Source organism: Scyliorhinus canicula, chromosome 22 (genome assembly GCF_902713615.1).
Source record: "Scyliorhinus canicula chromosome 22, sScyCan1.1, whole genome shotgun sequence".
Taxonomy (NCBI): Eukaryota; Metazoa; Chordata; class Chondrichthyes; order Carcharhiniformes; family Scyliorhinidae; genus Scyliorhinus; species Scyliorhinus canicula.
The window spans coordinates 21,445,457-21,460,758 of NC_052167.1; the positions used below are offsets into that span (position 1 = coordinate 21,445,457).

At 48.6% G+C, this 15,302-nt stretch overlaps 1 protein-coding gene across 1 annotated transcript; it reads left to right on the top strand.

Moving 5' to 3' along the window:
* The first annotated feature begins 2,922 nt into the window (after positions 1 to 2,922).
* LOC119956096 (steroidogenic acute regulatory protein-like) lies at positions 2,923 to 8,979 on the top strand. The gene is made up of 7 exons (XM_038782949.1): positions 2,923 to 3,346; positions 3,902 to 4,015; positions 5,112 to 5,257; positions 6,747 to 6,902; positions 7,008 to 7,192; positions 7,299 to 7,389; positions 8,417 to 8,979. Exons 1-7 carry the CDS (start codon positions 3,283 to 3,285, stop codon positions 8,525 to 8,527), a joined length of 867 nt encoding a protein of 288 aa, XP_038638877.1. The 5' UTR covers positions 2,923 to 3,282; the 3' UTR covers positions 8,528 to 8,979.
* The last annotated feature ends 6,323 nt before the right edge of the window (positions 8,980 to 15,302 follow it).

Sequence of the window (15,302 nt, forward strand, 5' to 3'; positions counted from 1 at the left end):
GGGCACTCCGGGGTCCTGCTAACCCCCTGCAAAATGGAGAATCACTTAAAGTCCAGAGTGATTCGCGCCCGCTTTCACGCGGGGCTGGGGATATAGCCCCATGATCAGAGAATTCCGCCCATATCTTGCCCATCGTTGGGCTTCCAAACACAAACCCCGCTTATTTATACCTCTTTATCATCACTGATCCCACCCCTGGCACAGTCGATGTCCTGGTAAAATCCTCATCTATGTTATTGCCTTTTATATTCTTTATTATTCCAATGTGCTCCTGACCGTCTTCCTATCGTCAATAAACTTATCCAAAACTTTGCTGCCCTTGCACTAAGACACGATCACCCATCTCCTCTGTGCTCCCAGTCTGACACTGCTTCCCTGTTTAAACAAAGCTTGGAAATCCTGGCGCTGGTGTCGGAATCCCACCGCAGTCCCAGAGAATGCTGGACAATCGCAGCAGATCTGACAACATCTGCGGAGAGCGAACGGAGCTAACTTTGACAAAGGGTCGCCCAGACCCTTCTCTCTCCATAGATGCTGTCAGACCTGCTCAGATTGTCCAGCATTTTCTGTTTTTGTTTCAGGTTCCAGCATCTGCAGTAACTTGCTTTCAAATATATGCACGTTTTCTGAAAAAACAAACAAATATAAAATAGGTCAGCACGTAACCACTGGGAGCAACAGTAATTGCAACACTCCCCCCTTGTGGTTGGTACAACATATTGCAGCATATTCAAAAGTCGAAGGACACACTGAGAAATTCAGAGATCCTGCGCAAGCTAATTAAAAAATAATAATTTATAGGACGTGGGCATCATTGGCTAGGCCAGCATTTGTTGCCCATCCCTAATTGTCCTTGAGGGGGTGGTGGTGAGCTGTCTTCTTGAACCGCTGCAATCCTGAGGTGTAGGTACACCCACTGTGCTGTGAGGGAGTTCCAGGATTTTGCGACAGCGAAGCTACGGCCGATATATTTCCAAGTCAGGTGGGGTTCTCAAATATCTGCTGCCCTTGTCCTTCTGGATGGTCGGGGTCGTGGGTTTGGAAGGTGCTGCCTAAGGAGCCTTGGTGAGTTGCTGCAGTGCATCATGTAGAGTGTTTGAGGCTTCCTTTCAATCATCCCATTCCACTTCCATTTCCCCACCCCTCTGGCAGGACAAAGAATTTTAGAACATTAGATCTGAAAGACTCCAACGACTGACATTTCTACAAGGGATAGATGTCTCCTCAAATTCTCACCAGTGAGGTGAATCAGTAGTCCGTTGGTATCTGTTTAAGGAGCGTTGCTCTTCGGAGCCAAGATAATTCCTGCTTCCTCTTCAAATAGTGACATGGGCCCTTCGGCGTTCACCTGCGCAGGCAGATGTTACCTCAGTTGGACAGATTTCCAGAGGAGGATGTAACACAGGGCGTTATCGTATATAAACAACATGACCATTTACGCAGTATAAATTTAAAACGTTTTCTTCACTGTACAAACGTGGTTGCAATATCATTTGCTATCTCTTCACATTTTCTTTTAGCTGTTTGAATTATCAGCTCATCTTGCTCCGGACACCATCAGCCTGGGTTTCCTACATCCATCCAGGACTGACCTGCAATCTCCAGGAATCAGGGACGGATCGAGCAGAGGACACCACCACAATTAACCCATTGAAAAGACCTTCTCTTTCATTATCTTTTCAACTTTTCATTTATCGTTTCTAAAAATATTGGGGTTCGGGGGAAAATGGCCGTCAAACATTGCCCACTTGGGTCCTGAAGCATCTGCTTGCCACGTGATCGGTTGAGGAATGGATTAAATCGTGGACAACGGTGGAAGTGTGAAGATAGGATTGTTGGAGGCATCAGATCAAATTAAGAGGGCGGCACGGTAGCACAGTGGTTAGCACTGTTGATTCAATGTGCCAGGGTTCCAGGTTCGATTCCCAGCTTGGGCTACTGTCCGTGCGGAGTCTGCACGTTCTCCCTGTGTCTGCGTGGGTTTCCTCCGGGTGCTCCGGTTTCCTCCCACAAGTCCCGAAAGACGTGCTTGTTAGGTGAATTGGACATTCTGAATTCTCCCTCACTGTACCTGAACAGGCGCCGGAGTGTGGCGACTAGGGGATTTTCACAGTAACTTCATTGCATACATAGAACATACAGAGCAGAAGGAGGCCATTCGGCCCAACGAGTCTGCACCGACCCACTTAAGCCCTCACTTCCATCCTATCCCTATAACCCAACAACCCCTCCTAACCTTTTTGACACTAATGGCAGTTTAGCACGGCCAATCCACCTAACCTGCATGTCTTTGGACTGTGGGAGGAAACCGGAGCACCCGGAGGAAACCCACGCAGACATGGGGAGAACGTGCAGACTCCGCACAGACAGTGACTCAGTGGGGAATCGAACCTGGCACCCTGGCACTGTGAAGCCACAGTGCTAGCCATGTGTGCCACCATGCTGTATTAACATTGGAGAGTTAATATAAGCCTACTTGTGACAATATCAAAGATAAAGGAACGTTCCCAACCAGCGATTGAAATCCCAGACAGATCCACAGTAGATTTTCAGTGTTCTGTCAGACCATAGGGGCAGAAATAGGCCATTCGGCCCATCAAGTCTGCTCCGCCATTCGATGAGATCATGACTGATCTGACGCGATTAATCCTCAACTGCACTCTCCCGCCTTATCCCCATAACCCTCGATTCCCTGACTGATTAAAATTGAGTCTCTCTCAGCCTTGAACTTACTCAACGACCCGGCCTCTACAGCTCTCTGCGGTAAAGAATTCCACAGATTCACTCCCCTCTGAGAGAAGAAATTCCTCCTCATCTCTGTAACCCTTTACTCTGAGATTATGCCCTCTGGTCCTAGAACCACAAGGGGAAATAGCTTAACCCCCCCCCCCCCTTCCCAAACATGCACAAGCAGCCTAACTGGGTGTGAAACAGCACATTCGAGTCGGCTGCACGGTTTAGAGCCAGTTCCCTCCTGGTGATACATGGCCCGCTGTCTTATTGTGACAAACGAAGAGATGTCTTATGACCATCAGTGAGTGAGTAATTCTTCATTTCGCAGCACTACATTATTCAGCAGGCTATCACAGAGTGCCCTCTGATAGTTCTACATTCATCGTTGCCTCTGCCTCTGTCCTTGAATGCTGTGTTCATCTGGTGAGTATCTATCTAGCGCTCTCCTTATCTGAACTGCTGGCCTTCACGTAGTGAATATAAAGGCAGAGAAACGGTGTAAGCGCTGCACAAGCTCGGAGCAACACAGCAGGAAATTGGCTGTAAACCATGTTACCAGCTACATTCAAACTGTGCTGTGGAATCTCGCACCAGCATTTCAGGAACATGACAGGTAAACAAATGCGTTTCTGAGAACTGTTGAATTATCGTGCACTGCGCATAGTCTGGTTCTTAACGGTAGCGCCGTGGTTAGCACTGTTGCTTCGGAGTGCCACGGTCCCAGGTTGGACTCCCGGCTTGGGTGACTGTCTGTGCGGAGACTGCACGTCCTCCCCGTGTCTGCGTGGGTTTCCTCCGGGGGCTCCGGTTTCCTCCCACAAGTCTCGAAAGACGTGCTTGTTGGGTGAATTGGACATTCTGAATTCTCCCACTGTGTACCCGAACAGGCGCCGGAATGTGGCGACTAGGGGCGTTTCACAGTAACTTCATTGCAGTGTTAATGTAAAGCCTACTTGTGACAATAAAGATTATTATTATCAAATGATTGGAGTTGAGCGATGAATATAATGCTGTTGATTCTAAAGTGAAGACTGAAGTCTGGGCCACTTTGAATGAAGCAGACTAGTTTGAAAAGGTGCAGACAGAAAGAATTTACCCCCGCTGGGCGAGGCTCCCGGGCAGGGTGAAAGGATTTATTTGAACCATTTCAATTCCTTTACTCACGCAGGACTGAAACGGACAGCCGTGGCTGCACTAGCCCAGGAACTGAGAAGACTGAAAGTAAAAGAAAATTTCCTGACCAGCAACTGGGATGCCCTAACCCAGAACAAGCTGCTGAGCGGTAAGCTTGTGTTTTGATGCAGTGTTTATATTATTGCTCAGTAAAGGCAAAGTCACCATAATCCCAGGTGACCATTGGCTACTTTGCCCTTTGGGAGGAGGGGGGGGGGGAAGAAGAGAGCTGACTGGTGGTGGTTTAATCTGAGGGTCACCGCACCTCAGGTGAGGGGCAAGATTGAGAAGGCGGGGCCTTCCCGTAACAGCCTCCCCGAACAGGCGCCGGAATGTGGCGACTAGGGGGCTTTTCACAGCAACGTCATTTGAAGCGATAAGCGATTTTCATTTTCATTTCATTTTCACGGCTAACCTCAGCCGCTACGGGAATTGAACCTGCGCGGTGAACCTCGCTCTGCGTCACAAACTAGTTGTCCGCCACCTTGAGCTAAACCGGCTGAGGGAGCGACGGCAAAACGCCAACTTTGGTTACGGGCAATTCGATGATTTGGAGTTTCTGCCAATAATCTATTGTTAATAAAATGCGTGCCTCCATTAAATGGTGCCGGCTGGGAGCCCCCCCCCCCCCCCCCCAATCCCCCCACCCCCCCACCCCCCCACAGAGGTCCTAGGGTCAAACCTGGGTTGTAGCTGAGGCAACACATCATGGTTTGAAGGGTGGTTAAACAGCTAAGGTCACTGGGAGCAGGTTTGACCAGATCATCAGCTCCTGATGATGGCTCTTCAGTGATGCCTGATTACTGCACCGATGGAGTTTTATTCGGTAAATGTATGAAGGGTCACGGAACCAAGTCCGGAGGAAGGAACTAATCTAAAACCAGAGTATGATAGGATTCGGACACAAAGATAGAAAACGTTGGGAGTACTCAGGGACTCTGGTAGAATCGGTAGAGAAACAGTTAACATTTCAGGTCAATAACCTTTCATCAGAATGTGAAAAAGTTAGGGACATAACGGATGTTGAGCAAGTGAAAAGTGGGAGGGTGCTGTTGTAGTTTAGTCGGGTGAGGTGCCTGCAGCTGCCCAGGGAAAGTTTTCCAAACTAGCCAATACTTACAAAGTGTAGGGGAGGAAAGAAAGAGGTGCGTTTTGTTCAACTCACTTGGTGCTCATAACATTGGGTTTTTTTTTGAAACTCCCAGCTTTTAAGGTTGAAGAGGCAAGTCTGGAACTGAACAAGGCTCTCAATACAGAAGAACTGTCCTACGTTCAGCAAGGAGAAGAGGCCTTACAGAAAGCTCTGCGCATTTTAAAACAAGATACTGAATGGACAACAGAAATCAAAACGGTAATTTTCTTTCCAACGTAAGAAACAGAAGCAAGAGTTGGTCATTCATTAAGATGTGTATCCCTTAATTTTATCAATCGCCGTCTTGAATATACTCATCGACTGATCGTTCTCGAAAACGATTTTAATGAGTCTTGAACCGTCAAGGCCTTTGAGTAGCAAATTGGCTTTGAGTAGTGTGGTGATATGATCTGCATACCTGTCTGCCATTGGGCCAGAACGTCGGGTTACCATTGGCCCTGGTCGGTCATGTGCCTCTCGACCGATTGCCTCTATTAACGAGGTATAAATGGTCAGACGCCTGACGATCGTCCTTTCCATTGTAGACGATCGCAGAGCTGTGTCCTAGTCAATTAAAGCCAGACTTTGGTAAATCACTCGCCTCACGTACAATTGATGGTACATCAAGTAGCAAGTGGGGTCTCGCAGGGAGCCAATAGCTGTGGGGCACCCCAAACAATGACTCACATCACAGACTGTCCCCCCCCCCCCCCCCCCCCACCCCCCCGACAAAATTCAACAAAGGACTCCCGGGAGCTCAAATTAGCCACTGCGGAAGCTATTGCCTGGCTTGTTAATTACTGCACACGTTAAATTAACAGAACCATTAAAATTAATTGCTTAATTTCCCATGCCTGCAAGAAAGATTCAGTCAGAGATGTTCCATCTTACTGGCCTCAATATTGTGGCGCCAAAGCACTTATTTTAACTTCTAAAACTTATTTTGAATGATTTTAGTTATTTGAATGCACTCATTTTAATTCCGCGCCTTGAGATCTGGGCTATAATGGTGATACAGGGGTTAACTCGACTGTCTGTCATTGCAAATTTAGACGGTGCAAGTTTTGACGCCTTGTCTCGTTTATGAGGAGTGAAATTAAGGGTGTTATAATTGGTCCTTTCCCCCAAGCTATGACCAGCAAAGGCCATCCGAGGTCGCTATGCCTCCTCACCCATGATCACTACCATCTAGAAGGGCAAGGGCAGCAGATACCTGGGAACCCCACCACCTGGAGGGTGGTGAGTTACCACAAGTCACCAACCACCCTGACTGGGAAATATATCGGCCGTTCCTTCACTGTCGCTGGGGCAAAATTCTGGAACTCCCTCCCTAACAGCACGGTGGGCGTACCTACACCTGTAGGACTACAGCGGTTCAAGAAGGCAGCTCACCACCACCTTCTGAAGGCGCAACTAGGGATGGGCAATAAATGCCGGTCTAACTAGCGATGTCCACATCCCTAAAATGAATTTCAAAAAATACATAGTATCTCCTGCTGCAGGTGGGTGTCCCTGGTGGCTGAGGTCAGGGACAAGGTCAGATGTGATGTGTGCAAAGGTTCCTGACCCGGTTAACAACAGAGTAGTGGTGGTGGGTGGAATGCAGGTGGGGCAGCTCATACAACAGAATCCAGGGGGGAAAACTGGGGGCGAAGTTTAATGATGAACCGCTCTAATGAGAAATATATAATCCCTTTGCTTCGAGCAGAACGGTGACAACGTTGTGAGCAAAATCCTGCCTGGGACCGGGAAAGTCTTCAAGTTGGAGGCGGTGCTGGACGCAACCATGGAACACGTGTACAACGAGCTTTACGAGAAGGTCGACCAAATGAACTTGTGGAACCCAAGCGTCAAGCACATACACGTAGGTCAATCTAGACGGAAATGTTTCCGTTTGCACATTCAACATTCACTGGATAGCTTGCCCAGGGATATCACTTTGACCAACCCTTCTTAACAATTCATTCAGGTCCTGCAGAAAATTGGTGGAGAGACCATGGTGACTTATGAAATCATGGGGGACACGGCGGGCAACATCATTGGACAGAGAGACTTTGTGAGCGTGAGGCATTGCTGGAAAGAAGGATCACTCTGCTACTTGACCGGAATAGCCACGGAATCCAAATTGATGCCGCCACAGAAAGGCTTTGTCAGGTATGGAGCAACTGCAGCACATTGTGATCGTTCAAGTGGACCTTTATCGCAAATAACTAAAAAGTGTGAAACCGTGATTTCTAATGAACGTTTTCACCCAACACAGGGCTGAAACTGGGATTTCCTGTATTATCCTACATCCAACAGACAACAAGAACAAGACCCGATTTACTTGGCTTCTCAACATGGATCTGAAGGTTAGTTTGTTGCTCAATGCTATTTTTCAGTCAGCTTGTTGTGCGAATGACTCGATGTGGGCTCCACAAACAATGTAATCCTCAGCATCAGTGATTGAACCACACAATCCAGCCTCATTGTGACACCTAAGCCCATCAAACCTCCTGATGGGTATATCGTCCAGGGCGATGGAAGTTGGTTTCTAATTGCCCTGTCTTCACTGGGATGAGCTTTGCCCAGCCCAGCGATGATCTCGGAGAATTTCCTCATCTGCACGGCTTAGAATCATAGAGTCCCTACAGTGCAGAAGGAGGCCATTCAGCCCATCGGGTCTGCATCGGCCCTCTGAAAGAGCACCCTACCTGGGCCCAAGCCCCCCAACCTAACTCTATAACCCCGCCTGACCTTTTGGATACTGTGTCAATTTAGCACGGCCAATCCACCTCACCTGCACATCTTTGAACTGTGGGAGGAAACCGGAGCACCCGGAGGAAACCCACGCAGACACGGGGAGAATGTGCAAACTCCACACAGTCACCCAAGGTCGGAATCGAACCCGGGTCCGTGTTGCTGCTAACCACTGTGCAATCATGCTGCTTGGCATCACAAATAACATTGCATTGAGCTCCACGATTTCCAGAGGCACTAATTACATGATGCAATCACTTAAAATCTATTTATTTTTCCAATTAAGGGGCAATTTCGCGTGGCCAATCCACCTAATTTGCACATCTTTGAGTTGCGGGGGCGAGACCTACGCAGACACGGGGAGAATGTGCAAACTCCACACGGACAGTGACCCGGGGCCGAGATCAAACCCGGGTCCTCGGTGCCGTGAGGCAGCAGTGCTAACCACTGCGCCACCATGTTGCCCCCACTTAAAATCTATTTATAATAAGAACTATGACTTAAAATAAAAACTTGCTGTATTTATTAAGACCACTCTAATAAATTCTATACTTGAGTGAACGTGTTGCGTATTTTCACATCCTCTTGATTAAATGTCAGAAACCTCTCACTTAAGATGCATTTTTGTTTTGGTTGAAGGGTTGGCTGCCAAAGTCTCTCATCAATCAAGCACTGTCGCAAGCCCAAGTGGACTTCACGGAGCATTTACGGCAACAACTCTCCACCAGCTCGCTTTCTGTATCCTGCTGAAGTCATAGGGAGCTACAAGTCATTGCAAATATGAAGCGAACCACTAGAGGGCACCTTGCGTCGATCGGTTGGTCAGCTGCTGTATTGCAACAAAAGATATAGCAATGAATCAAGACTCAAAGGAAAAGTGCTTTTCGGTTCGTTGTGGCATTAGATACTTGAGACAAGTCGTTTATATATTCTCCAAAACAATTCAAGTGCACATTGGAGAGGTGAAGAGAATACTTTGTGGAACTCATGCGAGCGTCTGATGATACCTGTGTCAATCCTACAGCACAGCTATGTGCTGTGTGTTCCGGAAGCCGTGTTTATATTTCAGAAGGTGCAAACAGTACTTGAAGTTCGAGGAATGGAAGCAACTGAGGACTGTTAGAAATCCTGTAGTGCTGGTGCGATTTTGCTGCTATTTTTGTGATAATATTATTAATTTATTTCTGATTACTTGAAAGATATGCCAGTAAACTGCTTGCAGTTCAGGATCTGTGTATTTTTATTTTTGTTCACTCAAATCTCTTGAGTACGCTGCCTACCTTTAGACGTCCAAATCGCCAGAAATAGAATACTGGGAATATGCCGATAGCAACATTGATCGGGGTTTTTGGGTCTACTGACTGCATAAACCGCATAGAATTGAATTTCTAAGCTTTAATTTGACATGTTTGTTCATGTTTTCTAATTAGCGACGAATAGGCTGTTTTAAATCTATCTTGTCATAAAGGGTCAAGGTTGATAAGCTTCACTATACTCTTGAAAATGAAAAATGAAAATCGCTTATTGTCATGAGTAGGCTTCAATGAAGTTACTGTGAAAAGCCCCTAGTCGCCACATTCCGGCGCCTGTCCGGGGAGGCTGGGACGGGAATCGAACCGTGCTGCTGGCCGGCTTTAAAAGCCAGCGATTTAGCCGAGTGAGCTAAACCAGCCACTCTTTTGAGTATAATCAATCAAACTAAAACAAATAAGGGACAAATCAAGACAGCAGTCCCTTAAGGCGATACTGCATCAATGAAAAACAAATCACAACGCAAACTTAAAGCATTAAACCAAAGCGCCATTATGGTAAGGCATCCTTTGGGGAAGAGTGATCATAACATGATGGAGTTTCGTATTAAATTTGGGAGTGATGTGGTTAAGTCCAAAACGAGAGTCGTAAGTTTAAAGAATGACAATTAAGGAGGTATGAGGGACGATTTTGGTGAGGCAGTTTTGGAAATCAAATTAAAAGAGACGAGATAAGCAATGGCAAGTGCTTGAAGAAACTCAGAAAAATCAACATGGGTTTGTTGCGTGATGGAGTGGTGTGAACAACTCCGGCGTCGGACCACCCCAAAGGTGCAGAAGTCTCCGCACCTTTCGGGGCCAAGCCCAAACATTGAGGGGCTAGGCCCGCGCCAGAGTCGTTGGTGCTCCGCCGGCTGGCGTGAAAGGCCTTTGGCGCCACACCAGTCGGGGCCGAAGGGACTTCACCGGCCGGCGGAAGTCTGCGCATGTGCGGGAGCGTCAGCGGCTGCTGATGTCATCCCCGCGCATGCGCAGGGGAGGGGGTCACTTCCACCTCTGCCATGGTGAAGACTATGGCGAAGGCGGAAGGAAAGGAATGCCCCCACGGCACAGGCCCGCCCGCTGATTGGTGGGTCCCGATCGTGGGCCAGGCCACCGTGGGGGCACCCCCCGGGGCCAAATCGTCCCCCCCCAGGACCCCGGAGCCCGCCCGAGCCACCTGCTCCCGCTCCCGTGGTTTGATCCACGCTGGCGGGAGAAGCATGACAGCGGCGGGACTTCGGCCCATCGCGGGCCAGAGAATTGCCGGGGGGGGGGGGGGCCACGCCGACCGGCGCGGAGCGATTCCCTCCCCCGCCGAATCTCCAGTGCCGGAGAAATTCCTGCCCCCGCCGAATCTCCAGTGCCGGAGAATTCAGGACACGGTGGGGGCGGGATTGACGCCGGCCTCCGGCAATTCTCCGGCCCGGCGGTGGGTCGGAGAATCCTGCCGAAGGTTAGAAGAAATTATAATGGGGCATAAAGACAGTCGTGACATTAAACAAATACTTTGTGCCTGTCTTTCCAATGAAAAAAGGATATAGTAACAAGTGAGGAAGTGCTAAGGAGATTTACCAGGCTAATGCCTGGGATGAGCGGGTGTCCTATCAAGAGAGACTGAATAGTCTGAGTCCATATCCTTAGAGTTTAGAAGAGTGAGGGGTCACCTTATTCAAACATATAAGACCCTGAGGAAGCTTGAAAGGGTAGGTGATGAGATATTTTCACTAGTGGGACAGTCTTGAACAAGGGGACATAGCTACAGGATAAAGGGTCATTTAAACGGAGGTGTGCAGAATTTGTTTCCGCACAGGATGGTGAATCTCTGGGAATCTCTGCCCTGGAGGGTGGGGGAGGCGGGGTCTCTAGAAGTATTGAAAGTGGAACTGGATAAACATTTGATAGATCGAGGAATAGAGGGCGATGGGGAACCAGCACAGAAAAGGAGCTAAGGTCGCCATAGATCGGCCATGATTGTCTTGAGTGGCGGGGCAGGCTTGGAGGTGGCCAACTCTTGCTCCTAATTCTGGTGTGTTCTTGTGACTGATCTGCAATTATATTTAACTTTTCACAATCTCCGGGCAGTTCAAAGCACCTTAAAACCAGTGAAGATGCTGCGTTTGACAGTGCGCCACAATATACACTTGTTACTCTTCATGCAATCATCGGGTTTCACCACTTGAATGGAAAAATTATACTTGTTGCTCCACATCTACAGCAAGCTAGATGAGGCTGCACTGGAGTATCAGTTTTGATTTTTGGGCTCAATTACCTGGCCCAGGTGGGAATGCTATCAACGGAGTCAAAGCTGGTACCTAGACCAAGAGCGCGGGGTTTCCGAGGGTAGGGCGGGGGAGTGGGCTTGAGCAGAGTGCTCATTCAGAGGGTCGGTGCAGATCCGATGGACTGAATGGCCTCCTTCAGCACTGTAGGGATTCCATGAAGGTACTGAAAATTGTGGGAGACTAAGAGTGTATTGAGAATGAGAAAATTTAGTGACCTCTGTGATACCTCCTTCGTGGGGCAATGTCAGATGTCAATTTTCAGCTGGGACATTAAGCCATTATCAAGCTATTAATGGGACATTAATGGGCGGCACGGTAACACAGTGGTTAGAACCAATAACAATACAGCACAGGAACAGGCCCTTCAGCCCTCCAAGCCTGCGCCAATCAAGTGTCCTATCTAGACCAACTGCCTGTATCCTTCTATACCCCATCTGTTCATGTGCCTATCCAGATAAGTCTTGAATGTCGCTAACGTATCTGCCTCAACCACCTCACTTGGCAGTGCATTCCAGGTCACCACCACCATCTGTTTAAGAAAACTTGCCCTGCACATCTCCACTGAACCTTCCCCCCCCCCCCCCCCCCCCCCCCCTCAACTTGAACCTGTGCCCCCTTGCAATTGTCATTTCTGCTCTGGGAAAAAAGCCTCCAACTGTTCACCCTATCTATACACCTAATAATTTTATAAATTTCTATCAGGTCGCCCCTCAGCCTCCATCTCTCTAGGGAGAACAGTCCCAGTTTATTCAATCTCTCCTCATAGCTAATATGAAATGAAATGAAATGAAAATCGCTTATTGTCACGAGTAGGCTTCAATGAAGTTACTGTGAAAAGCCCCTAGTCGCCACATTCCGGCGCCTGTTCGGGGAGGCTGGTACGGGAATACCCTCCATACTGGGCCACATCCTGGTAAACCTTTTCTGCACTCTCTCCAAAGCCTCCACGTCCTTCTGACAGTGCGGTGACCAGAATTGGACACAGTATTTCAAATGTGGCACTGCTGCCTCACAGCGCCAGGGACCTGGGTTCGATTCTGGCCTTGGGCAACTGTGTGGAGTTTGCCCATGCTCCCCGCGATTTCCTCCGGGTGCTCCGGTTTCCTCACAGTCCAAAAATCTGCAGGTCAGGTGGATTTGGCCAAGCTGAATTGCCCCTTCGTGTCGAAAAGACTAGGTGGGGTTACTGAATTATGGGGATAGGGTGGGGGCGTGGACCGAGGTAGGGTGCTCGTTTGGAGGGTCAGTGCAGACTTGATGGGCCAAATGGCCTCCTTATGCACTGTAGTGTTTCTATGAAGGTGGATGTAAAAGATGCCATGGCTGAAGATTAATGGTCAGTGTTGAGGAGGAACTTCTTCACCAAAGGGTTGTGAATCTGGGGAATTCCCTGTCCAGTGAAGCAGTTGAGGCGACCTTGTTGGATGTTTTTAAGGCAAAGGTAGATTGATTTTTGAACAGTAAAGGAATTGAGGGTTATGGTGAGCGGGTGGGTAAGTGGAGCCGAGTCCACAAAAAAGATCAGCCACCATCCTATTGAATGGCAGAGCAAGCTCGAGGGGCCAGTACGGTAGCACAGTGGGTAGCACAGTTGCTTCACAGCTCCAGGGCCGCAGGTTCGATCCCCGGCTTGGGTCACTGTCTGTGCGGAGTCTGCGCGTTCCCCCCCGTGTCTGCGTGGGTTTCCTCCGGGTTCTCCGGTTTCCTCCCACAGTCAAAAGATGTTCAGGTTAGGTGTTTTGGCCTGGATAAATTGCCCTTAGTGTCCAAAAAGGTTAGGTTCGGTGGGGTTACTGGGTTATGGGGATAGGTTGGATCTACGTGCTTAAATGGGGTGCTCTTTCCAAGGACCGGTACAGACTCGATGGGCCAAATGGCCTCCTTCTGCACTATAAATTCAATGATTCTCTGGCCTACTCCTGCTCCTAGTTCTTATGTCAGTGACTGACAGAGCAGGTTCTTTGGTCGTGTAGCCTACTTGTTCAGAATTACACAGCTAATTCAAATCTTGGCTTTCCAGCATCAATTTATTCACTGTTGAGATATGGCTATCAGCTGCCAGGTTGGCATCCCTTGCTCATTGTTCGCTGCCCACAAAAAGGTTGCAGTGGCCCTTTATCTTGAACTGCTGTGGTATGTGGGGTGAAGGTGCTCCCTAGGTGCTGTTGGATTGGATTGGTTTATTGCCACGTGTAGCGAGGTCCAGTGAAAAGTATTTTTCTGCGAGAAGCTCAACAGATCATTAAGTACATGAAAAGAAAAGGGAAGAAAAGAAAATACATAATAGGGCAACACAAGGTATACAATGTAACTACATAACCCCGGCGTCGGATGAAGCATACAGGGGTGTAGTGTTAATGAGGTCAGTCCATAAGAGGGTCTTTTAGGAGTCTGGTAACAGCGGGGAAAAAGCTGTTTGTGAGTCTGTTTGTGCGTGTTCTCAGACTTCTGTATCTCCTGCAAGGGGAGTTTTGAGCCAGCAAAACTGAACGACTGACAACAGATGTTTTAAGTTGAAATTGTGGGTGATGTGTGGGCAAATGTAGGAATCCTGGTGCACTGACAGCTGTTGACGTAATGCCGTGGGTCACAGGTTTGGGAGGTACTGGTGAAGTAGCCTTGGGTGACTTGCCGAATTACACCTGGTACACTGCAGCCATGGCCCACCAACGATGGAGGGAGTGGCTCTTCCAAGTTGGTGGATGGCATGTCAATTATGCAGCCTGCTTTGGATAATATTGAGATGGATTCACCCATCCGGAACATGGGGGAGCATCACCCTTCTGAATTGCGCCCGAGAGGCAGCTTTTGTGCTGCCCTGGGGTTTTCTCGGCTTCTCCGCTCCCAGACCTTTGGAGGCAAATGATTTACGGTCAACCAAAGCCCAAAGACATCTAAAAAAAACAGCTTGCCCTTCCTCGTGCTAAACGGCCAAGATAGACAGCAGGTCGAAACCTGGCAATACCCTGGGGCCCTGAATAGGGGGTTGACCGGAAGGCACATTTTAAACAGCTGTACCCCGGGTGACGCACCTTGAGGAAAATTACTGGACTTTTCTTCCAACTTATCAAAGCTTTGGCATGTGTGTGCAAATTCTGCAGCTTGACTTTATTCGGGGTGGTGGTGGTGAGGGGGGTGGGGGAGTAAAATGTGCAACGAAAAGGACGTGCGTCGAAAGGATGCTTATTTTAAGAATCATATTTGCAAGGGGCAACTGGACTAATTCTCCCAACCGAATGCCCCCATTTAGATGGAACGTGTGACGGGAATTAAAATTCCCAGGATCGGCCCCACCCATTGAGAGCAAAAATTCATTAATTTTGTTGTTTGAATCCGACTTAAAAACATTCTGGGCGTTTCATTCAAAAAGCAGACCATCCGGATCAAAAGCACGGCAGCCCGGTAGCACAAGTGACTAGCACCGTGGCTTCACAGCGCCAGGGTCCCAGGTTCAATTCCCAGCTTGCGTCACTGTCTGTGCGGAGTCTGCACGTTCTCCCCGTGTCTGCGTGTGTTTCCTCCGGGTGCTCCGGTTTCCTCCCACAGTCCAAAGGCGTACAGGTTAGGTGGATTGGCCATGCTAAATTGCCCATCGTGACCAAAAATGTTTGGAGGGGTTATTGGGTTACGGGGATAGGGTGGAAGTGGAATGGCCGAATAGCCTCCTTCTGCACTGTATGTTCTATGTTCTAAAAGTGGCAGGCAGCAGCCCTATCTTCAGATGTGATTAAATCTAAGGCCAGGGTATCAAGGATTGCGGAATATAATAATAATCGCTTATTGTCGCAAGTAGGCTTCAATGAAGTTACTGTGTAAAACCCCTCGTCGCCACATTCCGGCGCCTGTTCGGGGAGGCCGGTATAGGAATTTAAACCACGCTGCTGCCTTGTTCTGTATTACAAGCCAGCTATTTAGCCCAGTGTGCTAAACCAGCTCCTGAATATCTCTCAG

Bases quoted from the DNA above. Each gene is read 5' to 3' on its own strand.
- LOC119956096 (XM_038782949.1), top strand. From the start codon at position 3,283: ATGTTACCAGCTACATTCAAACTGTGCTGTGGAATCTCGCACCAGCAT. The intron at 7,193-7,298 runs GTATGGAGCAAC...CACCCAACACAG, and splicing joins CCACAGAAAGGCTTTGTCAG to GGCTGAAACTGGGATTTCCT. The intron at 7,390-8,416 runs GTTAGTTTGTTG...TTTTGGTTGAAG, and splicing joins TTCTCAACATGGATCTGAAG to GGTTGGCTGCCAAAGTCTCT.